Source organism: Gopherus flavomarginatus, chromosome 1 (assembly GCF_025201925.1).
Source record: "Gopherus flavomarginatus isolate rGopFla2 chromosome 1, rGopFla2.mat.asm, whole genome shotgun sequence".
NCBI classification, from domain to species: Eukaryota; Metazoa; Chordata; order Testudines; family Testudinidae; genus Gopherus; species Gopherus flavomarginatus.
The window spans coordinates 111,530,116-111,557,588 of NC_066617.1; the positions used below are offsets into that span (position 1 = coordinate 111,530,116).

The window sequence follows — 27,473 nt, forward strand, 5'->3', positions numbered from 1 at the left end:
TGTAGGGCTCCAAAGAATTATTGTTCCATGCATAGGCCAATAACTGAATAAAAAATAAGAACCACAGTAGAGGTAACTTTGAATACAGGGGAAAAGCAAAGGCAATGAGTGAGAACTTGAGCAACCAAAAGGTACTTAAACCAGAAGCTTAGTGGCTTTTTTAACCTATGAACAAGTCAAAGGATGAGTCCGTATGAGTGCCTTCATCACTTCTCCGTCACAGATACAGCATGAGGTACCCAAAGTAACAGGAACAACAGAATCTGATATGGAATTGCCTTTCCAAATCGATTATTCTCTGTCCCGTGTGAGCAATATGCAAAGGGGAGGAGGGCTAAAGAGGAAAGCACTCAGAAACCACTGCCTGTCAGTTATTCATCCTTAAGGGCGCTGTTATATTATCCCCTTGCAATCAGATTAGCAGTCTCCTTTGTATGGCTCATATCACTTCAGGTTAATATTCATGTGCAGTAATATTGGAAAGTGACATTCATAGTATATTAGCTAAGATGAATATTAATATGGAGTGATGGAGAGGAGCTAATGTGATAGGGCTGTCATACTGTGTTAACATTGGAATGTCGCTCTTGCCATTTCCAGCTCACTTTACACTGTCTGAGTGTCAAGGAGCTGAGCATATTTCTCAGTGCATTTCCTCTGAAATGAATGTGTATGGGGTGGGGAGGACAGTTCCACTCCAGTGGTTCCTATTGAGATCGGAGCAGTGGAAGAGATGCTCTTTCTCCAGTCCTACATTCCTTTGAATATATATCTCAGTTGCCATTCTATTGTATTCCAGTGTATCTGAATCCAGATGTCACAGGACTAGCAGCATTTAGAAAAGCGATGCAGCACCCACACAACGGATTTACTTTTCCAAACAGGGACATGTATTCAAGCTACTCCTGGGGTGGGGATGGGAATGACAGATTTGAAGTGTGGGAGGGGGCTCCGGGCTGGGGCATGGGGTTGGGGTGTATGTTGGAGGGGTGAAGACTCTGGCTAGTGGTGTAGGTTCTGAGATGGGGCTGGGGATAAGGGGTTTTGGGTGCTGGAGAGGGCTCTGAGATGGGACGGAGGGTTGTGGTGTGGGAGAGGGAGGGGATGAAGGCTCTGGCTGGGTAGAGTTGCCAACTTTCTGATTGCAGAAAACCAAACACCCTTGCCCTGTCCCTTCTCTGAGGCCCAACTCTCACCTCCCTCCATTGCTCACTCTCCCCCACCACTCGCTAATTTTCACCGGGCTGGGGCGGGGGGTTGGGGTGCGGGGCAGGCTGAGGGCTTTGGCTGGGAGTGTGGGACTGGGGATGAGGAGTTTGGGGTGCAGGAAGGGATCCAGGCTGGGATAGAGGGTTGGGATATAGGAGGAGGTTTGGGGTGTGGACTCTGGGCGGCAGTTACCTCAGATGGCTCTCAGAAATGGCTGGTATGTCCCTGCGGCCCCTAGGCACAAGGTTGGCCAGGAGGCTCTGCACACTGCCCCTATCTGCAGGTGCCGTCCCCGCAGCTATGGTTCCAGGCCAATGGGAGCTGTGGAGCCGTCACTCAGGGAGGGGGTAGTGTGCTGAGCCTCCCTGGCTCCCCTTCCACCTAGGAGTTGCAGGGACATACTGGCTGCTTCTGGGAGCCACACGGAGCCCCATTGTGCCACCGACCAGACTTTTAAAGGCCCAGTCATTTATGCTGCCAGGAGCTGCCAGACGTTCCAGTTGAAAACTAGATGCCTGGCAACTCTGTACCCTGTAAATTTTCTCAAGCTGGGCACCCAGATATAAGGTACCCAAAATCACTGGTTACTGATGATAAAGTAAGTCATAATTGCCAACTCAAAGGCCTTAGTTTCTAACAGTTAACCTTGTGGTTTCACACAAATGGCCCTTTATCTGTTCTCCTCAAAACTGTTTCATGGCAGCTAAACTGGATATGTCCACAGATGATCACATGCTTTCACTACTATCTATTTAGTTATTGATTTTGTTGTTATAAATTGCTCCCATCTGCAACTTCTGTATATGTACAGTAGTTAAATGTGCGTTCAGCAAAATATAAGGAGTCCTTGCATCTGCTCTGGACTATAAAATAAGCACCTGTGGGTTGAAAAGACACATTCCAAATGTTATTCCAAAGTAGGAAACAGAAACCTCATCCTTGGTTACATAAAGGACCATTGGACAAGCTCAAAAAAGACCGTCTCCTCTGCCCTGTTCTCCCTTTGCACTGTCTCTCTCCCATTGGTGGCACAGCGCCGTGCCCACTGCCAGAGTCTGGGCCTGAAGCTTTGTCAGCATCTTTCTCCATCATCCTTTGCTTCCCATCCAAAAGCATGTGACTGGATTTTTTCCAAAATGTGAACTTCCCTCCTCCTCCCTGACATAAGCACCTTCTCCCTAGCATCTGGCATTAGTACCTCCTTCCTAGCACCTTTTACTCTCAGTGGTTCTCCTCCCCAGCTCGGTTTCCTCTCTGATACCCACAGGACTCTCCTTTCCACTCAGCACGGTGTACTGGCAAATCCTCTCCAGCTTCTAACAAAAATGACATATATTGCAACTGGGAAATATCTTTCTTCCAGCTACCTGACGTCTCCCACACCAGTAATAATGTCATTTTTTCATGTGTGCAGTGCCAAGTGTGCCAGTTAAAGTTGCTGCTCCCTTCTGTTTATGAGTTCATTGTACAAGTATAGAATTTGACCTAGCCCCCCCCCGCCCCACCTGCTATTTGGAATGCTACATCCATTCTTTCTACAGAATGTCCTGAGCAATCCATGCATACTGCATTGTGCTCCTCTCCTCCCCCCTTTATACCCTAAATTATTATCAGGAGCAAATTCACTCATGAGAGGGTGAATGTAACTTGTACCTTTGCATCAAAAGGACAATCCAGCTAAATGGCTCAGGAATTTCTTAATTATTTGTGCTATGGAATGTAGGTATTCACCAAAGGAAATACCTGTTCCTCTGTGTTGCTGTCATTCCTCTGAGGGTACCAAAGTTTCCATATTTAATGTGTCTTTTGTTGTTTATTACCAAGAGGAGCTGTGACTTTCCAGTATCTTGACTGGGATGATGGTTCAATTACTTTCCCCTGCCATGTTATTTATTTTAATCATGGTTTTCAGCAGGGCCTAGGAGACTTTTATGAGGCCAGGGTCTATTTCTGCCCATATTCCGAAAAAATGATTCAAGAAGGCTGTCACCTGTAACATTCCGATTTGTTGATGTTGTTGTCACGCCCTCTGGATCCAATCACCCTTGCTTTGGCCCTATTCCCAAACATTTTACAATGGCATCCAAGGTCATAGTTAGTGATTATGGTAGGCGTCAAGTAAAATCTATGAGTCTATAAATGTAACAATCAGCTCAAATGTAATAACCTTTGAAATATTCCAACTGTAGCTTCTTTCCCTCCTATCCCATTCCTCATTTTTCAGGCTACAGACACAGCTCTTACCATGATTTACTCTGTGCCTTTTAGCAAGTTTTTCAGAAGAGTGAAAGCCGGAGAGCCCATTGAAAGAGGTGGGAGAAAAACAAAGAGAGGAATCTTTTTGTATGGAGGTAAAAGCTTCTCTCTCTTTCTCCCTCCATCTTTGAAATCATTGTTACCATTTTTATTATTCCCTCTGGATCTGTGAAGTGGTGGAAATGGAAGTTGGTAAGGCCCTGAGAGAACAATGCGGGGAAGTCCATTTCCTTTCACAGCCAAGTGGGTTTCCATGTCTAGACAGTGAATAAAATGGCTGGCGAGGGGCCAGAAGAGAGTTAATAGATTTACAAACTATCAGTGTTTTCTCTGTATTGATTTTCCCAGGATATTTCCTGAACACTGCAAACAGTAGGCAGTTACAATGCACAGTCTGAGTTTCCGATTAATAGCTGCCTCACAGGGAAGTCGCTAATGGAGACACTGCTGGAGTGGGTAACTTTATCTGAAGCACTCTCCTCCAGAATGTAATACACCTGATTGGGGAGCACTGGGAAACAAGGAGCCTCCAAACACTCACAAAACATTGAACAGGAGGAAATGCTACTGGGTTGGTAGGGAGGCATGGGTGGCATTAGGTACTGCCATTGCTTAGACATGATCCAGTACCATTAAAGAGAGGGGTAATTGTGAAAGTCCAGATAGCAAGATGATTAGGGAAGAGTATATATTCCTTTTTGTTAGTCTGTTTGCTTTGGTTCCCAGCCACACATTCTATCTTTTCCATCTGCCCTCTCTCTACACGCTCAGGCTGCAGAATTCTGACAACCCACCTGCTCACTGAAATGCTACTGTGTGCATTCAAGTTAGATGCAGCAGAGGAAATTAGTCTTTAACTCAGTGTTGTGTGTGCACAGTCTAGACTAGTACATCCCAGTCTGATGCTTTGCATTTGCAGGTCCAAATACTGATAGGCTCAAATTTGGGTTCCCATCACCCACCTTGAATTTTCATGAAATGAATACTGACCCTATGCCCAAATAATGTTAAAGTACATGCTGGAAAGAAAAACATTTTGTCTTTGCTTCACAAAATATATGGAGAAGGATCTAGTTAGTCTTAGTGTTGTCAACTATCACACGTCCAGAAGTTGGCCCTCATACTCTCCTTGTCACTTCTCTACCAAAACACTCATCACCTGCATTTTGAGGGTGTGTTGGAGCCACACAGTAGCAATTCTCAGGTATTGCAAAGAGGAAGTGCAAACTGGGTGGATTGTACCAGTAGATTAACAAAATGGTTCCATGGTGTAATGGTTAACACTGTGGACTCTGAATGCAGTGATCTGAATTCATCTCTTATTTGGATCTGCATTTCTTTTGGAGATAAAAGATGGTCCAATGTTTGGGACACTAGCCAGGGACTTGCAAGACCAGATTTCAATTACCTACTCTGCCACAGACATCCTATGTAACCGTGGGCAAGTCACTTAGTCTCTCTGTGCCTTAGTTTTCTATCTGTATAGCAGGGATGATAATAATTCCCTCCCTGAGGGGCTACTGGGAGGATAAATACTTTAAATATTGTGAGGTACTCTGATACTGTAATTCTGGGGGCCATATAAGCACTATCCGTAGAATTGCCTGTCATGAAAATTTAATTGAATGTTTCACAAAGATGGTGAATTGCAGGATATCTAGTGCAATCTGTGTTCTAGCCCTTAGTCCAAAATCAAGGACTTTGAGGTGAAGATATGGATGAAGGGTTGGAGAAATGGAGGGAGGAGATAACAGTGAGAAGAGATTCAGAGAGAGGCAAGCATGGATGTCAAAGCTGCTAGAAGGAGAAGAACCAAATTAGTGAAACAAAAAGATCTTGAAGAAAGGAGAGGGCTTTAGAGAAAAAATGAAATCAAGCTTTTAAACAGGGATGTGCTGGAGGGAACAGCAGGGAGCTACCTGCTAGGAAGGGTCAGGGTGATGTCCCTGCCTCTTACAGGGTTATCCCGTCTCTCGATACTGCTAAATATCCCTGCCAGAGATGATATATCCATTGTGCTCATGAAGGTCCTGTTCCTGATTCCATTGAAGTCAATGGTTAAAGTTCCTGTGACAGTATTTGGGCACCAGGATACTGGCACATTTTTTTTGCTTTTTGAATATAGCAGATTCCATCAGTTGGCAGGGATGGTTCCAGGGATGATATCTCCAGGCTTCCCCGATGGTGTCTGTATGCAATGTGGTCATGATGTTGCAAAGTAGTGAGTATCCTATGATGTGCTGAGATCCCTCAGTTCTCACTGAATTCAATGGGAGTTGAAGGTGGCTCAGCATCTTGGACAATCCAGTCCGATATACGCTTTAGGAACAAATTATAGCCATTTCAAGCAAAGGGCGATTGCTATAAGTTTGTTTGCCAGTGATGCTGCCTCCCTCCTGGTAAATTGTGAACACATGCTTTGTTTAAACAGGAAAAGCAATGAACAGCTATCCCAGTCCCTTCACTGCTCCTCTCTTGTAACGATTGTGCTCCAAGGACATGGGACCATACCCCAAGCTAAATCGAAGGAGGAGCGATATTTTGTAGGATTCCCTTGTTAAAATATGGATAGGACCCTGCACTTAAGGTCTTCTGAGGGAAAACAGGGACACTGAAAGAGGCCAAGGAACAGATGTATAAAGACACAGCAGGGGAAGCGGAGAATGAGAAGAGTGAAAGGAGGACTAAGATAGCTGATCCCTAGTTTGTAAAGCTGGACTACCTTCCATTCACCGGGAAGGTTTAATTATCACTAGCCGCTAAAAAAGAGAAATACTGAACGCCCATGTAACTCAGGCTGAGGAAGTTTAGTGACCTGATGCCTCCCATTATCCCAGGTGGACAAACAATGTAGTTTGCTCAATAAGCGAAAAACAAAAAAACAACCAGAGGTACCACATACAAAAACAGTTTTATTATTATTATTATTCTTATTATATTTTGCTATTTAATGCAATGCTTCAACTAGGAATACAACTCAGCAGAGGTACATACACGTATATTGCATGTAATTTTCATTGCATCTTCAAAACATTTCAAACCCTCATCATCTCAGTCCTTGGTTAACTGTTATGTTGGAGCCTCTCCTGCCTAGGGCTCTCCACATCCTGCATAACATACTCTAATGTCACTGTATAGCAGTCTTTGTTCCCTCTGAACTGAAACATTAAGCACAAATTCCCAGAAATGTCTCTTTACCACCCGCTTCTTTCACTGTGTGAATGCTGTATATAATATGTATATATCTATACAGTATATATAAATATATATATATATATCTAAGGTGTGTGTATATATAATAACATGGGTTAGCTTTACATAGCCAACCATAAAACTTGTGCTTATCTTATTTATATGAGATCAAATGTACGGCATCAAGAATGCTACCAAATTCCAGCAGCCCTAGTTTGTATGATTCTCATTTCTCAATCTTGCCATATGATTTTGGACACCATTTACATTTAATGCACTTTTTTCATATAGTATATTTCTTTTAAGACAAGAATACTCAATTTTGCAAATTAACAGGTCTTTCATACTCTTGAGATAAAAAATAATAAAAAAATTAGATTTCAAGAGGAGACTAGGCCCCTCCTTGTACATACAGTTTGAAGAGTAACTGAACATTCATTGTAGATATATTTACATTGCAACCTTATCTTGATAATATTACACATATTGTATTATTTCTGTACATAGCCAAGGTATGCTGTTGGTCATGTTAAAGCACACTGCCTAAAGGTATTTACAGTTTGAATATTAGACTCAAGCTCACCAATGACCTCCTCAAAATGGCACCAGAAGTTAAGGGATAAGTCATAAAAAGGTCAGTTTGTTACTGACCTTGGCACATTCTCACCTATTATATTTTTATTATTATCATCATCACTATTATGTGCTTCAGAAAAGGATGGATATCTTTGGGGTAGAACGTTAAAGATGGAATCATCTCTGGAATCAAAACCTCTGAGCCTTCCCAGAGCAGATGAAAAGTAGTAATGCCAGAATTCCTGCAATCTGCCTGTCCGTTTGGAGCTCTGGGAACAGAAAATTTGTCTTGTTTCCCTGCCTACTCTGCTTTTTTCAGTGCCAGAGGGTCAAACAATGTACATGTTAAACACATGGAAACAAACCCTTTGTCATGAAAGGCAGCAGAAACAGGACCTTCCATTTCAGTAACTATTACAGTGATACTGCATCTGACACCACCAGATAACAAAGTCTCCCAGAGAGTCAATAGAGTTGGGGATATCTTACAGAAAAAGCTTTTCATGCATGCTCCTTCATAATTACAATTCAGGGGTGAATTTTGCCCACTATATCAAAAAAGAAGAGAAATGGCAGTCTCCAAACATCAGGTGAAGGACTAGACAGAGATATGGAGCGGGGAGTGGTCCACTTTTTTTTCTTATTTCTTCAAGCAGCGGCAGATTAATATGTGTGCCAAATCCACCAGCTCCCTCTCTAATTCAAGCACAGGGAACACTGATATGTATGCAGTGCTACTGCTTTCCCCCCTCCATAGTGAAGAAAAGGAGATTATAGAAAACTGAGGGAAGTAAAAATATGAAAGAAAATATTTGCAAGATGTTGGTTGCAGTGTGTGGTACTGATCAAAATCAGACTGGCTCTGGTTACAGTCCCAGTTTCGGGATTCCCTAGTGAAAAAGGCAGTGGAAGTCAGAGAGCACTTAGAATATTTTAACAGTATCTGGGTAGCTCAGGATGGATGACAGGGCCCCCAATTTGTCATTTCATGACACACAGACCACTGCAGAGTGTTTTGTCATGTAATATTTCATCATAACAATATATAGTCTCCATAATTACCTATGTTTTTTTCTGGCTTGGAGCTGATACACTTTTAAAAATGGGAACAGAGAGGATTGTCGTGCTTTTGTGTTTTTCTTTCTAAAATTAAAACATTTAAAAGGGATCTTGATTTGAGGTTACTGTCTCCAGTAGTACATCTAAGAGCATGGAACTGAATCAGGCTTGTTTGCACACTATAGAATGGCAACACTCTAGCAGGGCAGAAGTATCAATAAACTAGCACTCACTATGTCTGAAAGATGAGAGAAACTGCAGATTCATTGCTGAAATGGCTGGGAAGGACATTAATTAAAGCAGTGAAGTGAAAGGAAACATGGCTTTATGACAGAGGGGGAGAAGTGGGAAAAGAAGGAAAAAAAGAAAAGCATAAAATTGGGGACCTCTACCAGTGTATGTCTCTGATGCAAGGGTTTATTAAATTAAAAAATGTTTCCTTTTAAAGTCTACAGTGGAGTGCAACAACATGGACAGAGGATACATTGGCGGAAGTTTTGTTCACAGCCAAAGGCACTATACAGGGGGCACAAAAGGGTTAGTAGATTTGGGTGAAAAAAGTCACATACGCTTTTATCATCCTAATTTCAACTGCTTACTCTTCCGCCAGCTGTGTCTACACTGATATTTAGGGGGAGGTTTTCAGAGGCACAAAGAGCATTTAGGTACTTGTCATTGACTTTGGTTGCCCAACTCCTCTTTGTGCCTTCGAAAAACTGCCATCTTAAGACAGACTGTTTATTGTCCAGCAATCTGTTCCTTGGTATGAATTTAGCTTCTCAATCAATGAAAGCATTGACTTGTGACTTTTTGAGTTATTTGTATGAGGTTTTAAAGTAAAAATTGTGACCAGAATTGGCAGCATACACCAGCGCAAGTTCTGCGCCACAAAGATGGTTTAACGGGCTGGTTAAAGCCAGGTGAATGGCTGCTGTGTGTTGCACGAAAGGCATAAAGCTGTCAGAGGGGAAAGGCTTGAACATTTGTGGCAGTATAAAAGAGTAAAATCCATCAGCAAATAGAGCCTAGGGCAGCCACAAAGCCCTGGGAGTGGGAGAGTCTTTATTTAGCGCCAGATACACGAAAGCAAAGCTAAGCAGTGGTGGAAGGGGGAATCCAGTAGGTTTGCCGCACTGAATTGCAGAGCAGCACCAAGTGCACATCCAGCTGCGAGGTAAGGTAGAGCAAGGAAGGGGCCCTCTTTGCCTGCCCTGGCCCTTTTATTAACTGTCCTCAGCCAGACAATCCAGGAGCCTGCTGCAAACACCACTAAAATCTCTTTCATTGGCTGACTGGTGTCACAAAGTAGCCGGCCTTCTCTTTCAGCCTCTTCCCACACTACCATGCTGGCTGAGTAGCCCAGCTTGCCTTATATTGTCCCAGCATCATAAAGCAACCAAAGCACAGAGGTGAATCTGGGTCTTTTACTTCAGAAACAATTTTTTACTGAGTTGGCAACTGCTTCTGATGCTATAAAAGAGGACCACCCATCAGGAAGTGAGATGGGGCAAATAGGAATATGAATTATATTATAAAGGAGATGCATAGGATATTCCCAAAGTATTTCCATGTGGTCATCATTTTTTGAAGCAGTCTGAGTGAGTGAGAAGTTAGTTTAGAGTCCCCTTCCCAAAATAAATCAACAGAGGGCTAGCATATGACCCCTATTTCATCTGCTTTGCACCTCTCTGGCAGCACAAAAACAGCTAGAAAATTAGCTTCACTGGCCAGCTGCCACTTTCCTCAATATAAGGGAATCTGGAGTGGCATTACAGCATGTCTGGATGTTCATAGCCTACTTTCCTGGCCTTGGTATGCTGGGTGAGTTGGGGGCACGGCAAGGGAGAGACTGCTGGGGGACATTGCAGCTGGTGTAATTTCGTACACACCAGGAGTACTCTAAATTGCTCCTCCGGGCCAGCAGCAGACGTCTGGTCTGAGGATTAGGGAAATGCAAAAGTAACGTACAAATGATTTTTTCCCCCTCCATGCTGTGCTGGGTCTAAAACAACCAGTGTCCAGGATCTGACCCTTCGGTGCCAGTCTTTACTGGCATTTGAGAGAAAAAAGTTTCACATATACTGACTTTATTTTGTTTTGCATGGCCTATTTTTCACAAGGCAACAATCAAAAGCATTTCTATGTCCAAATGGACCCCTTTGATTCCTAATAAATCAAGTAAAAATGCCAAACTGATGGCTGACCAGAATTGTTCCTTAGGTTTTTGCACACAGCTGAAAGCAGATTTCTCAATGTTACTTTGGCTGACAGTTGCAACAGCTCTACCCTTTTTTTCCTCTAGAGTGATGTTAATGCTCACAAAAGGCACCATATTGACATGCCTTCAGGCTGTTGTCCTCTCCTCAGAAAGCAGGTATAGACTGGACAGTGACAATTGCAAGTCTTCCTACACTGGACTGAAAAATGCGACTCAATCCTGACCTAGAGGGGAAGAAAGAGTAGTTCAAGCTCAGTGCTTAGTCACGTCTTGTCCTCTGTCTGGAGCCTGCCAATAAGAGGGGACAAGTAGTGCTAATTGTTGTCTTCCATATTTCTTAATGAGTTACATACACAGTTTGCGAAAATTACATGTAAAGCTTAGCATGGACTGTGAAAAATCCAGCTGAGCTTCTTCTGTCATCTGCATTACAAAGATAATGGTGCTAGTATTACAAAGATAGCTGGCACTGTTGCTGATGACGCATGGACCAGAACAGAATGCAGCGCCTCTTTCCACTGCTTCATTGGTACAGCAGCACCAACAACAGTGGTTTTTAATCAGTCAATGAAGCTGACAGATTCAGATGACAAATGAGGAGCTAAAATGGGTAGGTAGAAGGCACCATTTTCTTAAGAATCACATTTACAGCCTGCAAAACTATAATCCAAAGGGGAATGAAGTGAATGTGATGTATCCTGTAGATTTGGAAGAACAAGGAAAGGCATGGGGAGAGGGATTATAAAACTCATATAGGTTTTTTTAACAAGTGCCTCTTCGATTGAAAGAACAAATTACTGAGTAGTCATGAGAGACTATTCCCTATGGGATTTCGCTAATCCACCCTCCAAAATGAATTTAAACCTTACAGATTGTGTGAGGCTTTTTGAGCCTCAGTGTCACAAGGAGGATATACACAGCGTGAGGAATAGGAATTTGTCTTGCATCTCAGATTAGATGACAAGGAGAGCAGCACAGCTATCATTCCCATGCTTCACACTGAATATTGAAAAATGTATATTGCACACATATGCTCTATGCACGTGTATGTGTTTGCAGACACATTATTTCATGTTTGGCACTCTAAAGTTTTGAAGAATGTGTGTGTATATGTGTATCAGGAGAGACATTTTACATACAACTAAGAAACATACACTAAGGGTAAAGTATAGTACACTATGCAGTTAGTGTGGCCTCTCAACCTTTCAAATGTACTGTCTGTTAATACAATTTGAAATAAAATCTCTCCTTTCACAGACTCAGAGGTAGTGATGGGTGTTAGGAAGAAGCATTAGAAAGCTGTATGTTATGTTTCATTTCTTGCTGTGTCTTTGGCACATTTCTCTTCGCATCACGTTGTGCCTCATCACATCATGAGATGTAGCAGAATGTCATGTGATTAACTGTGTACTTTTTAACCTGAGAAGGTGTCTCATGATGCTAAGTGGATTTGTAATTCCTGTCCTGGTGATGACTTGAGAGTTCAGAATGGAGCCTGGACACACATCAGAGGTGCAAGGTTACAAGCTGAACTGTTAGTGGTTTCAGGGAAGAAAAAACTGCCCCTCCACTCCCCCTTTGGGATTGTGTTATTGCTGGGAGGGAGGAACAGGCACAGTCTCTTGGAAAGCTTGTTCTTTCCTGAAGAAAGGTACAGAAAGTGAACATATTTCACACTCTTTGATTTTTGTCTCTGGATTTTTCACCATTTGGAAGAGAATAAACAACACAGACTGCTGAAACATGGCTAGATAACTTCCTTTAGGCCTTCAAGACACGTCAGGTGAAAGCAGCTTTGACAGATACTCAGGGATCAATTTTGCAACCCTTACATTGAGCAGCACTTACTTAAGTGAGTAATCACAGTAAAGCTGGACTCATGGGAGTTAATGCTGTTTAGTGTAAGGGTTGCAGAATCAGACCCATAGGGAGCAAGCATTTGTTCTGTTAACTTAATGCTTTGACCTGTTGAAGTCTATGGAAGTCTTTCAATGGACTTCAAAGGGCTTTGGACCAGACCTTTAATGAGTTAATTCTTTTATTCCCCAATAATGGCACCTTAAATTACAAGCCACTGCAATTCAAGAAAGGGCTGATCAAAACATATCCCACATAGGTGCTTTTGGACCTCATTTTGTTTCATGGTTAATTTTCCCTTTCTGCCAGGAACTTTGGACTGGTACATGTCAAAAAGATCCTGTTTCCAAAGTGCCCCCAATCCACAGTTCTGTTGAGCATCTGAAAAGGTTAAACATTAAGTCATCATGGTTAATTTCCCTGTAATCCAAAAGGCTGCTACTTTGAAGTTCACTTTGGAAGACTGTAATATAGAAGGATGATATACCTAGATGACTTAGTGGTCTACTTGTTTACATCATTCCAGATAATGGTGAATATTTTTGGATTACAATGAAGGAACCCCATGGAAATGTCACTATAGAAGGCTACTCTTTGGATAGCAAAATCCACAGGCATACCTTTGTAAGTGTCTGGAAGTGTCAATGAGAGGAGGAATACTGACAGATGCAAATCTCGCAGGGAATAGCTGTCTACTTTAATCTGATGCACTCTGCCAAATTCAAACAGTGCTCAATTTTGCCACAATATATATCAAATACTGCAAAAGTAGCTATTCTACAGGCAGGAGGAGTCAACTCTCTGGAGTAACTGACAATTTTTGGAACATTTTAAAGTAATGATATTGCAGTGTCTATATCTGTATAACCACTGTTTTCCTCCCTGCCTCTTTACTACTGTTATCCTCTGATAGGTAGCAGTAATAATGCTCCATGCTGACATAAAAGGCAACATGGCCAGCACTGTATCTTTTCCATAAAGTATACATAGTCCCCGCCATATGCCTAAGAAGGACTTTGGCTTCTTCCTTCCTGGAACATACCCAGAGTCACTTCCAGGTAGGCACAGTAATCTACATGAAGTTATTCTTGTCCTTAGAACAAATATATTAGTAGGAACCTTCCCTCTGTTGGACATTAAGATGGACTTTCTTATGTTAACCTTTCACCTCTGGGAGCCACAAGCAAATACTGGACATAAAGTCTATGCCCATCAGAAATGGAGATAACTTTCTCATTACCTATTAACAACTGCTCTTGCTGGTCTCAACTTACTTCCTTGATTTGAGCCCCATGGTTGTTAATTTGATGAAAACTTCTAATTCACAGCTGGCTTTGGTTTTCAATCCTTATGCCCTGGGCAGGGAGGTGCAAAAAAGAAGAAAAGGCTGTGTGAAGAAAAATACAACTTCCTGGGGGATGGTACATAAAAGAGCTTAAGTGAGCTAAATCCTCAAAGACTTTGGCTTATAAGGGCCTCAAGACAGTCTCTGTGGTACAGCAAGCTGGAAAGGACCTCCTTTTTTCCCTTTCATTTTCATTGGCACCATGGGAGGAACCCCCCCCCCCAGTTAGAGAAAGCTGATAAGCTGATATGCTTGGAACAATGGATAGTGAACCATGGGATCCATGGTGAGCTAAAGAATAATTTTGTCTGACATATTTATGGTGATGGGAGAGAGGTAAAGATACTATATTAGCTGTCATAGTTAGCCTACCTTTAAGTTTCTCAACATGAGACCCTGACAAAAATAATTGTCAGCTTTTAACTTTGGAAATAATCTTTGCAAGATGAGTTTGAATTGCTCAGTGTCTATCTCTTCTACCCTCCCCTCTCCAATTAGGTATGTTATATTTGTTGTCAAAGTGTCCTTACATTTTTTTCTTCAGTCAGACAGACACATACACAAAGATTATTGTTATTTTATAAGAATGGACAAAAATCATAGACTCAAAAAGCCCTTCTGCATGATATCATGAGAGAACAAGGAACTGTGCCTCAAGTTCACATTCCCTACTGACCCCTCATTCAATCACCATTTCCCCAAGACCCATTGATAATAATAATAATTAAAAAAAGGTTTTAAGTGCAGTTCTTGAAGACAGAGCTGACACCCCAGGTCAGTGACTCCACTTGGCTCCTTGATTGCATGTTCCACACTAGAGCATAAAGTGCTATGGCATAGTTTTTTAAAACTTGGAACTTTCCTCCTCTTTCCACGATTTTTATTTTTTACCTTGTGGCGCCTATGTTCTTGTAATGACACATAAGGAGGTGCTTAAAGGTTTTCTTAAAGGTAGCATTGCAGAGCGCATAGCAGGCAGGGTTGATGGTGCTGTTGATATAACAGAGCCAGTAACCAATAGTCCATACAGTGCTGGGGATGCAGGAGACGCAGAAGCTGTTGATGAGAACCATCACATTATATGGTGTCCAGGTAATGATAAAAGCCAAGAGAATAGCCAAGATAGTCCTGGTCACTTTTTTTTCTCTAGAAGGGGGTGGTTTCCTTTTGGCTGGCTGCTTGGTCATCTTAACAATTTTACGGGCCACATTGTTTTGCTTCTCGTCTCCATTTTGGTCATTAGTACCTACAATCTCCACGGTGGTGTTGGTTGGGGCACAGCAGTCACCTTTTTGGGACTTAGTGACTATCCTGATGCACGTCAGCTTGGAATTCTCCCCTTTCGAGTGAACTTGGGAGACAGAAGCCTTGGTGGCCTCTTTGGTAGCTTCATCCTCTTTCACATTGGAAGCAACCACGCTGACAGAAGTGGAGTCATTAGAGCTCTCCTTCTCTTCCCCTGGAACGCAGTTCTCTGTCACAGTCTCTCCTGTGGCTTTACCATTCTGAATTTTGCTGTGCTCCAACCCATCCTCACTCGTTGGGATGTTGTTATTGTTTGGTTTCACTATTTTACTTTGGACCAAACTGGGAGAAACTGGATCCTGGGTTTGTGCTGGTTCCTTTTTTCCTTTTTTTATCCTACTCTTGCTGGCACGAGATATCTGCCAGTAGAGGATGGTCATGATGATAACTGGCAGGTAGAAGGCTGCAATAGCAGTGCCAAAGGTGACAGCAGCATTGGAAAAAAATTGGATGTAGCACTCCCCATCAGGAACAGTTCTTCCCCCAACAATGAACTGCCAGAACAGAATCGCAGGTGCCCACAAGATGAAGGACAGCACCCAAGCAGCTGCAATCATCATACCTGCCATCTTAGTGGTCCTCTTTACAGGGTATGACAGAGGCTTGGTGACACAAAAATATCTGTCAAAGCTGATGATGAGAAGGTTCATGACAGAGGCATTGCTGACCACATAATCAAGAGCCAGCCACAGGTCACACACCACAGGCCCCAAGGGCCAGTAGCCAATCACAGTGTAAAGAGTGTACAGGTTCATAGAAAAGACACCAATAATCAAGTCGGCACATGCCAAGCTGAACAGGAAGTAGTTGTTGACAGTCTGCAGGTGCCTGTTGACTTTGATGGACACCATGACCAGGATGTTCCCAATGATGGTCACTAAACTGAGAGATCCTGCTACCAGGACTATGAAGACCACCTCAACAGTTTTATAGGGACTCCCCAGTGCCATAACATCCTCGGCGGAGGAGTTTATGTAAGTTGAGTTATTCATTTCTGTGTCTCTAACAAGAAACCCGATGACCAATTATCACTTAAACCTGCAAAGGAAAGAAAACAAAAGGAATATCATTATGAAATTAGCCTTTTGATTCTGGCAAATGGAGCCCAGAAAAAATGTGTATGCAAAGAACTTCTGTGTAGCAGATTGTGGTTTGGCAGAACCACATGGGCATGGTTTATCTAAAACACTCTGCTGTTTGTAATTTCCTGTTGGGAATAATATATAGAGGTGATTAAACTAAAGCTTGAACTAGGATGCAAAATTTGGATCCAGACTTAGATTTTGGACACATTAATATGCATATTTGTTGAGATCCAAGTTTTTTTTTCTTGTGGCTCATTATAAACTAAGAACTATTCACAACATTTGGAACTGAATTTTGGTTTCAAGTCCCTCCCACACCTCCAAAGTTTAGGCATGCTCTGGTCCAGGGTTTTGGTTCAAGACCATATCTAAATTAAATCTCTCTTGGGAAGTTCATCAAAGAGTTGTTAAAATTTTGAATGAAAATAAATTTTATTTTGAATTGGATGGTAAAGGGTAACAAGTTTCTCTCTGTTTTGTAAGGTGCAACCACGAAGGCTTCTGTGAGGTACATAGAACAAGCTCGTGTAATTCCTCACAATAATTTTGTAATATTACATGCCAATTACTTCTTTTCAGAGTTTGAAAAGAGGCTGGCGTTGCATGGGAAACTGAAAATTCTTCCTGCTGCCCAGATGCCCTGCTGATATAAATATGCATAGCTCCATTGAAGTCAATAGAGTTAAGCAATTTCTACCAACTGAGGATCTGTTCATCTAATTACAAACAAATCAGTATGTATGCTATCAGGTTTTTTCCCCCACAGATTTCACCAAACTTTTTAAAAGTAGTTCTGTATTGTCTCTTTCCTGTTTGTGCATGAAAAAAATGCTTTTTTAACATGAAGAGTTAATTGTCTAATGCTTATCCTTTATTTGTCACAATTTTCTGTTTCGTGCCATAATAAGTGGTTGAAATCACTGATGTCACAGAGAACTGAGCCGTAAGGCAGGTGAACCATAAAGAAACAAAACATCCAGTTTCGTTCATATTTACCAACCTGTTTTCTGCCTTATAAAACACACTGTCAGCACTCAATAAATAAAAGTAAAATACTAGTAATATGCATTTGATAGATGACCAAGTGTTTTTGCCTTATGGTTATATAGCATTCTTTTGTGTGTCTCCCTCTGAAATCAATACAATGCAATGGAATTGTCAGTGCAGTCTCTGAGTGTACATTATTTATGTGTTGTATTCAAGGGATTATTGAGGCATGAAGGCCAGATGTGACAAAGAAGTTAGATTGTTTCTAATTGGAATGTTTTCCAAAGTTCTCCACAAGGCATCAGATCTTTAATATGCAGCTTTTCAGTTTGTGTGAGTGACATTATGTAGGCAGGGGAATGGTCCCACTATTGTGGGGAACTTTCCTGGCTTCTGCTCTACCTCGGTGAAATGGGCTAGCAGAAGGATCTGAGTCCTCACTCCCACTTCCTTCACCCAGAGCCCTCCCTGCCCTTGGGGACTCCCCTTGCACTTTCGTGTCTGACAGAGTCCTCGTAACCCCAGCAAGGCTGGGCCCAGGATTCCTGGGGGGCTCAACTCCCAACCCTGCTCCTCCGGGGTACTCTCTGTGCACTGGATGTTTTCCTGACCCACTGATCATTACATACGATTTAAAGCAATACAGTTTATTTAATTAACAATTAGTTTTAAAAGGAATAAGGAAGGTGGGAAAGGTTGAAGGAAACACATCACCCTTCTCTGTGGCAGGGAACATCACAAACAGTGTCTCTGGAATGTCAGGGCACTTCACAGTCTGTTCCTTGTAGGTCCCAGGCCTCCTGCCCAGACCTTGGCTGTGCTGCAGGGATGCTGCGGGTCAGACACTTGCTCTGGCAGTGGCAACACGCTCTCAGGCGCCAGGTGACAGGACCGTTCTTACCAGCGTTGCACCTGTCCTGTCAGGGTTATGATCCCTCTCCAGGTCTGGCCTGCAGAGCCTCTTGGCTGAGGTGTCCCCCTGTGCTGGGCCCATTGCCCAGGGTCCCCCTCACTCTCCCCAGCTGCTCACCATACCCGGCTCTGGACTGCTCCACTCTGCCTCAGCAGGGCTGTTGCTGCTGCTCTGCCTCCAGCTCCCTGGGCTGCTTTTCTGGCCCCTCTGCCTCAGGCTGCTGCAGTTCTGCTCCCAGCACAGGTCTGCTCTGCAGGCTGCTTCTGTGACTCTGCTCCCAGCCCTGATCTGCTTCCTGGGCTGCTTTTCTGGCCCCTCTGGCTCAGGTTGCTGCAGCTCCCCTCCCAGGGCAGGTCTGCTCTCTCTGGGCTGTGCTCTGGCTTTAGGGCTGCAGCTCTGCTCCCCAGCTCAGCTTGGACCTCCCCCTTTGCCTTAGCTCAGCCCCACTCTGTCTGACCCAGGCAATTCCAGCTCACAGGGAGGATGGGACCGCCTGGCATCCTGACTCCCTGATTAGCCTGCCCACCCTATCAATCAGGTTGACCTGGAGCATTGGCCTCTCCCCATTGCCCCTGGGGACTGTCAGTCTCAGGGTCCTGATTTCCCATTGACCCTTCCCCTTTTGGTACTGGAAGCTAGCCAATCAGAATACCCCCACTGACTGCTAGTAAGGGGATAACAGTCCCCTTACATAAAGGAAGAAAAAAATCCACTCAACTTGCATAATGCATGTATACTGCCCTAGGAGATCAAGAGTTTCTTTCTGTGGTACTTGCTACTAACCAGGTGCTATATATGCACATATAATCTATATTTCATAATCAGGATGATGCTTTTTCACTGGAATGAAATTACTTCACTTTTTCTTTGGGGCTAGAAAAGACGAAGATGATGGGAGCTGTCAGCACAGTAAATAACCTGTAATCATAAAGAAAACCAAACAAACTTGGGCCTTTGGGGATGTTGGAAGATGCACCAAGCTTAGGAGTTCTTTGCCTGAGGTCAGTTTACACCATTCTAATTTATATCCGATGCAGAACAACTGACTATAAATGGAGCTTATGTATTTGTCTCTAACATTACAATTATCTGACATTTTTGTTTGGCAAAGGTTGAGGTGATGGGAAAACACAGCTGGGAAAAAGATGTTCAGACTCTGTTGTGATGTGGCATAAAACCCTGGATGGACAGATATTTTTTTTTCTATTGATCAATCAGTGAGCATTAGGGCAGGGTTGGATGGAAGAAGGGTATTTCAGAGAGAGAGAGAGAGAGAGAAAGAGGCTGAAAAGAAGAGTGAAATCGTTTTAATTCACATGTGCTTGCTATAGTATGAATAGGTTAAAGGGAATACAGCAGAAGAGTCACAAAAGAATAAGAACTTAGATGCTATTTATTAATATTGCTGTAGGTTTAGCAGTGTACTCTGTATATTAGAAATGCCACCCACTTGCCTTAATGGGTGGGGGAACCTGATGGGCTGGTAGTGAGGGGGAAAACTCACTGAGGGACACCAGATAGCTCTTCCCCTCTCCCCAGGAGTCTCTGGAACCCATTGGCTAGCTGGTGGCGAGGGGTGCTGACTGGCCAGCAGTCCACAGCTCCCATGATTTAACCTAGAGAGGGGCCATGTGGAGCCTCTTTCAGCTCTATTCTGCCCAAGAAGTGTTGGCTGGAACATTTTAAATGGAGCCTATTTTAGTCCAAATATGCTGTTTTGTCAAAGCCAAAATGTTTTGTGGAGATTTACTGATTTCAACAAAGTTTTCAATGGGAAAATTTGAGAGTTCCAGGGCTCTCTGGTCACTTCTCCCAGAGGGAGAAAGAGAAGAGCTGAACTGAAAACTGGACCTTTCCAATCCAAAAATGGGCATTTTGCCACAATTCCATTTTTTGGAAAACATTTGAAAGTTTTCTCCTTGTTCATGTGAGGAATGAAAGCAAGTTTTGAAACCTCAAAAGTTGTCGTCTAGAATTGCTGCCACTCTATTACCAGCCTTTCCTAGCTGCACTTTCAACTCACCTTCTTCTTCCTTGGGGAATTTTAGTAATTCAGGAATAGTTCACCTGATCCACATGTTGCAGAGAAATCCAGGTTAATTCTATCTGCCAGAAGCAGGAGGTTGCTTAGCCTTTTCAAAAACAGGCAGACAAGGGAGTTCTCTCCTCTAGCACTTCTTTGCACTAAACTCGCCTGCAGTGAGAAAGTCAGTACTAGCTGTGAACTGAAAACAACATGATCTGCTACTGTTAAAATAGATACTTCACTATGGGGTAAATCATTCCCATGCCTTCCCCTTGACACTAGTTGTTGTACACGGGTTGGGGACAGAATTGACGGATTTGGTGAGGCTAAAGTGGGTGTGCACCCCTGGTGTGACACAAAACCCAGCTCCCTGAGTGGGAAGTGGTGGTTGTGGTTGACAGAGGCAGAGCAGGGTCAGGCTGCTGAAGTAACAGGGATGAGGTAAGAACTTTGGCTACTATACAAACTCTCCATGCCTTCTAGCTTGGCAAATGTTGGAGTAGCCTCCACAGAGCACCTCCATAGCTACAGCACGTTCTTGACAGGAAAGATTTTTTCCTACTGTCCTACTGGCTCTCCTCGCATCCAGCTGAGATATTCAGCCAGGGTTGTGAGGAGTGGATTTGTACCTATAAACTGAGGTTCACTATGAATGGGAACCGCAGTCTGCACAATGAAACAAACTGATGGAATTCAATATGTTCATTCTAGTACAATACAGTACAATACAATACAGACCCTGAAAAGACAGTCAAAAATCTGAATACATGCAGAAAAGACTAGAATCTGAAGTGCATCACCTCACCAACATTACTATTAGCAAATGAAACATACTTTTGAATCACAAGATCTGCTTTGCCCTAGACCAGTGGTTTTCAACATTTGCAGACCCTTACATTATTTTTACTAGAGATGCGGACCCCTTTGGAAATCTTAAATATAGTCTGTGGATCACAGGTCGAAAACCACTGCCCTAGACCCTCATGGTGTCACACCTCTAGGGTACAGCTTAATCCTTTAGCACAAGTGCAATTCTAAAGTCTTGATTTAGAAGATATATTCAACATCCCATACAAAGTTGATAACAATAATTTTGTGTATGCTCAAAAATCTGGGTGATGGGACAGGCCCACCAGAGTTTATTAGGTAGGTACTTCCTTTTTTATAAGTCCCCAGTTTTAATATGGATAATCTGGAAAGGCATCTCTGGTGCTTAGGACAGTATACAAAGGCAAGGAGACCCATAAGGAAACAGACCTTCCATGTCTGAAATTTGGGTCCAGTGACTGGAATGGAACTACTCACAGGAGCTTAAATGTTTTGCTGATTTGGGACCAATATACTGAGCATCTTTTAGGATTCACTCCTCAAAACACAAGCAGAAAAAAAATCATTTTTCCCCCCACAAACTCATGAAGAAGAGAGTTGATTTGTTGTTTCAGTCAGAATGGGTCTTAGTGTTCACACTAATCTCCAGTCTACGTCATTACTGGGTCTCATTTCATTCCATGCACCAGTTAGAACATAAGAATGGTCATACTGAGTCACATCAATGGTCATCTAGTCCAATATCCCGTTTTCTAGCAGGTGCCAGTAGTGAAAATATTTTGCCAGTCAACTTGCCACATTTAGTAGACTTCATTGCAGAATTTAAGAGATGTTATAAATTTCACCTTTGCTTTTGGTAAAAAATTCATGGAACATTCCTAAACAGCAAAAGGACAAAGTCTTCCCTGTATGAGTTATCTCAGGGAATCTGACAGAGTCAAGACTGGAGGCATCTGTATGGAGTGTCATTGTCTCGGCATTCTTGCCCATCCTCTCACTTCTGTCTCCCTGTGGCCCCTGAACTGCACATTTTCTTCAAGGACTGTGTCCCAGGGGTTCTCCTGACCCTGGTTTTCCTTGGCTCCCCCAGAGTGGGAGTTAAGGACAAACCAAGAAATCTCTGCACGTGTCTTTAAACTGTAAACTGAGCACAGTCCCATAAAATTAACAGAACAAAAGCATATTTTGTCGCTGGCAACAGCAGAAATAAAGTAAAAATAAAAATACCCCTTAAGAATAGTAGGGAGTGATATATGAATAAGTGCCAATGCCTGCATTGATGTTACTGCCTTCATTCCATCTTTTGGACTTGGGGATTTGTACAGCACTTAATTACATCTTGCTCACCTCTGTGCCAATAATCTAAAACTAGTTAATTTACTGACTTTAGCACAATGATTTGAATTTAAAATTGCACAAGAGAAAGCCCGGTCTTGGCAACATATAGTCGCTCTAGTTGTGGGAAGCTCCAGAGAAGAAGCTGTTGTTTCCATAAGGCTCTGAATATTAATAAATTATTTCTTCATTAGTATTATTATTATTCTCATTGTGCCCAAAGGCCCTTGTCAGGATCAGGATATCCTATTTAGTGTCTGTTCTTTAAAAGTTTCTCCAGCAGCTGTAACTTTGTGTTGGAATATTTGACCATCTGTATGATCATGAAAGCATTGGTATTCTGCTTTTGACCTGACAGCATCACTTCCGGTTTGCATTTCCTTGTTTACTACACTGGGCAAACCTGAAAACTACAAGGTAAACATACAAACCTTATCTAATCATTTTGTCCATGAAACTGGACTTTACTTCCTGGAGCAAAACACATGCCATGATTCAGAGATGTCCTTCTCCCTGCATACAAAGAGTCCTTTTTCCATAGACTAGTGAGAAGATCGTCAAATCCCATCCTAGTGAGGTGAGATTGTACCTTGACTACTGTGTGCAGCTTTAGGCACCTGAAAGATGTTTACAGAGTGGAGAGGATTTGGAGAAAGGAAATTAAAAATTAAGGGTCTGATTTACCACTGGATTACTTCAGTTGTATACTGGTGTAATTCCGTTGACTTCAATGAAAATAAACTATTCAGAGCACTTTGGCTGTGAAAAGCTGAAAAAAGAGACAAACTGGTTATTTTTCCTATTTCATGTAAGGTTGGAAGAAGACTCTGGAAATCTAGATGGCTGCGATTATGGGACACCAAATGCCAGGAAGCAGTAGAAAGGAGAAAATGTTAGTGTGGATTTATTTTTATGGATTGAGAGGCAAACGTGAGCTGTGACTTTAAGGAGAAGGGAAGAAGCTGTTGTTGTTCTCATGCCTTCAACATTGACTGGTTCTGTTGCATTTCACCCGACATTTACTCAGCTACAAGCACAAGGCTCTGAAAAACGAGACTGCAACCTCACTGCCTTCCAAAAGGACTCCTGGTCATTTCCCTTTTGCATCTCAAAGAGGGACGGAAAAGGAAAGGGAAGGAAAGAATGAGCGAATATTCTCTTTTATTTGCTGGGATCCTTTTGGGGGCAGGCTTAGGAGATGATGGCCCTTGGGATGCTGCCAAAAATCATGTCAGCTTGAGAATGGGAATAGTTACAGTGGGATGGAGAACTGTGCAATTATAAGAGCCTTTAATGAGAGGCATGGGCAAAAAAGGACTTAGAATGCCAACAATGAAAAAGGAAAAATAATGCTGATTGGAAATTTTCCAGCAGAATGTTTTTCCATCAGAAAATGCTGATTAGTTGAAAGTGAAACATTTTGGGGTGAATATTTATTTTGGAAGGAGGGTCTTAAAACACATTATTCATCCTGGTGACGTTCAACCGTGAGAGCATCTGTAAAACTACTGGCTGCTGCATTCTGTGCTTACTGCATTATGGACAAAACATAAATGGGAGCACAGCAGACAAAAGAATTTCAGCAGTCAAATCTTGACAAGTTGGAAGTATTGTACAATAACTAAGTGAAGGTCTCCGCATGACAATATTCTGATAAAGAAAGACATGTTCTCATTTCAAAAGCTTGAATCCTGCCCTCCTCTCCATGACATCAGAGGGCCTCAGACATCCTGGAATGGTATGGTTCCACTGGAGTTTGAGGAAGCAAGATTTGGGTTACCCAGGTAGATGGTTTACACCCCATGAGGCAAATCTTTCAATGGAACTAAGACAATTAGCACCACCTGGGGATCTCTTTGCATGAATTCTGTCCAAGCAAGCCAGCTTTGTGAGGGATCTCTATGATTTCCATGCATTAGGCGCAGGGGTTGGGTAAGCCACGGCCAGCACATCCCTCACCCGTGCCACTTCCTGCCGCCCCCATTGGCCTGGGACGGTGAACCACGGCCAGTGGGAGCCTCAGTCCACCGAACCTGCCGATGCGGCAGGTAAACAAACTGGCTCGTCCCGCCAGGGTGCTTACCCTGGTGAGCCACGTGCCAGAGGTTGCCGACTCCTGCATTAGGGTCTGGAGGGCAGGGCAGACAATGGTGAGGGGAGGAGCAAGGCTTATGGATCCTGTTTTATGAAGAACACAAAGCAAAGCAGTGATTCCAGAGTGGTGGACACCAGTGCAGTCAAAGCCATGCAGCAGCTCTGCTGCTGGTCTGCAGCCTGTGGTGGAGAATTCCTTTTTATTCCAGTGTCTTTGGGGCCACCCTGGTTACTTAGGCCTGGTACATGGTACAGGATTTACTAAATATATTGACATATCATATCTGGGTCCAAGCTCTTTGTAACAGGAGCTGGGCTCAAAGTAATACATCACCAGGATGGATGCGCCACACAAGAGATGCTTGGAACCAGCTAGAAAAATCTTAATTTTGTTTCAAATTTTAATGAAAGTATGCATTCTCTCCAGTGGGATATGCTGAAAGAAAACTCAGCTTGGCAAACTGATGGAATCCTGAGGTATCAGTGTCTGTGAGTCACATCTGCCAAACAATGAAAATATAGAATTGAAGTACATGAAAACAACCCCTATCCTAACTATAACAATGTGTGGCTAAAGAAAAGGAGTGATCCTAATACTGATCCTTGAGATACATCAATGCACAGAGGAGTTGACCCATGATAATCATCATTGTTTGATGTTGCAGATAGGACTTGAACCAAATCAAAGTGGCGCCTGACAATAGATGGTAAATGTGTCAGAAGTATGTCATTGTCAATTGCATCAAATGCTAATAAAACTAAGGTCTACCTCTTCAGCTCCTCCACTGGAACTACGTTAGGCTTGCCACCTTTCTAAAAATTGTTGGTAATGGAACACCTGAGGCCCTGCCCCCTCCTCTGCCCCCCCCCCAAAGCCTTGCCCCTGCTCTGCCTCTTCCCTCGAGGGCCCGCCCCCTTTCCTGACTCTTCCCTCAAGGCTCCCACCCCCATTGTTCATTTCTCTTCCCACATCACTTGCTGGATCACCTTCACTTCCCCCCCGTGTCCCCCTTCCCAGGTGAGCACCCTCTGCTCTGGTGCTGGGATGGGAGCTGCTGCAGCCTGACAAGGAGCCTGCTGGCTGGTAGGAGGTGGCCCTGGCTGAGCAGGGGCTAATACTGGTTAATGACCCAGCACCTCCCCACTCCCTGCAGTAACCAGACTTTTGGTGTCCGGTCAGTACATCTGACTCGACACTGCCAGGTCCCCTTTTCGACTGGACTTTCCAATTAAAAACTGGGCACCTGGCAATCCTAACTGGCAGCCAGACACAGAAGCCAAAAACTGGACTGTCCTGGTAAAACCCGGATAGGTGAGAACCCTAAGCTATGTTGATTTACACTAGGCCCCTCAGGTCATTCTACTCCCTTCACCAGCGCAAGCTCTGTGCTGTCCTGCCATCTCTATGGTCTCACTGGAATTCTTCGTATACAATGAGCTGAACTAAATGAGTTTGTATCTGAATGTAAATGACTTCTTTGAGCACTGTAGACAGAATACTTAAATTAGAAGCCTAATGAAAATTAGTCATATCCTCAGCTGCCAAGGAAAATTCCCCTCAACAAAGGAGGTATTCAAGCTTCTTTTAAGATCAGATGGAACAATACCAGATTCCAAGGATATATTCCTTGAATAATTCGTGCCATGACAGGTAAACACTCCCTCAGCAGCCAAGTAGGAATTGGATTTTAAGCACTTCATTACCCTCAAGGCATGTATCATGTCTGCGATATCAAACAGAGAAACCTTCTTAGAACTACACAAAGTCCCTGGCTAGCAGGTGAAAAAAGCCACAGGTGGAGGAGGAGATTCAGAAAGCTGACTCAAGCTGATACCCAAATTACTATCAATATTTGGAGCTAATTAATGACATAACTGAAGATGTTATTAAAAACTTCCATAGATGGAGCCAAGCAAACAAAAAAGACTTTTTTTTATTGGTTTCAAAGGTTACAGTACCTCAAAGGTTGCAGGACTATCGCATGTGAAATAATGATAGCAAACAAAAACACTTTAAGGCTTCAAGCAGTATATAGAGTTACTCCGGGAATTGCTTGTAACATCGCGGAGTGTGCCAAAAAGTCAGGCAAAGGCCTGAATGGTCCTATGCTGTGCCAGAGAATCACTCCAGATCGCTTGAAATCACACAGTGTTCCCACAGAATCCCAGGGAATTCTGCAGAAACCCACAACATCCCACAGTGATTCTGCAGCCCACAATAATATTGCTGATAGTTGTTTCAAATCAACTCAATGGGAGTCTTTCCATTTACACTAATGGGAACTGGTTCTAGCATTTAGCTATTATCAGTGATTTCCCTATTCATAACACTGCATAGCATTCATCTGTCATCTAGCCAGGCTCAAAGTCTCTTCACATACACCAGCTTTACTGACAGCTGAAATTCCCGTGGATGCCTTTCTCACCAGCTATAGAAAGCATCCAGCTTTCCTATGCCTGAGAAGACAACTAACTCATTGAATCCTGAAGGAAGGCTTTGCCCTCAGCCACTGCATTCACCAGCATCTCAATCGTTTTAAATAGAATTGTGCCAAGAAACTGCTACATCAACAGCTACATATTCTCATCAGTTCAGAAAGGTGCTTGATTCTGTTGACTTCCTGGCTGCAAAGTTTTTTATAGTGTTCACTCAGCTACAGCTAGACCTAGGCTGGAAATTGTTTTTCTGTCCCACAGGAATTTTTGAGAGGTCATTTTTTCCCCTCGTCTCAAACTGGAACAAAAAGTCAAAACGTTGAAAAGTTTTGCTAAACAACAAAAACAAAAAAATAGAAATATTTTCTAACAATTAATTTTGAAATGTTTCATTTCTATATCGACTTTATATATTTTATTTTGTATTTTTATTATAAATTAACTTAAATTTTTAAACGAAAAGTCATTTTGGCCTGAAAAACTGAATGTTTTTGTTTCAAAAATGTTTCAAAATAGGAAATTTGATGAAACTGACCCTTTACTGTGAACAGTTTAGATTCTGATGATCAGAACCACTCAACTCTGGCACTATTCTAGACACTCATCTCAACAGCTCCACTGAACAGATGGTGATTACTCCAGTGGTCATATGGCAGCAATTGAATCGCTCCAATCATGTGATAAAATCCCTTTGGTCTTCTATTCCAGAAGAAGGGCAGGAAAAAGGGTGTGGGCATAAATCAAATCTGAGA

At 42.8% G+C, this 27,473-nt stretch overlaps 2 protein-coding genes across 5 annotated transcripts in view; both read right to left on the bottom strand.

Annotated features, from left to right (window-relative positions):
• The window catches only part of LOC127031930 (troponin T, cardiac muscle-like), a 192,403-nt gene that overhangs the window by 114,837 nt on the left and 50,093 nt on the right, over positions 1-27,473 (bottom strand). The window lies entirely within an intron of this gene.
• Positions 1-27,473, bottom strand: part of CHRM2 (cholinergic receptor muscarinic 2) — a 192,771-nt gene that overhangs the window by 39,919 nt on the left and 125,379 nt on the right. For 2 of the 4 annotated variants that reach the window (XM_050918806.1, XM_050918813.1), the window contains one exon: positions 6,429-16,055. The exons of the other annotated variants lie outside the window; for them this stretch is intronic. In XM_050918806.1, the coding sequence (XP_050774763.1) occupies positions 14,600-16,009 (1,410 nt within the window). In that variant the 5' untranslated portion in view covers positions 16,010-16,055 and the 3' untranslated portion in view covers positions 6,429-14,599. Of the gene's footprint in view, positions 1-6,428; positions 16,056-27,473 lie in introns of those variants that run through there. 4 annotated transcript variants of the gene reach the window in all.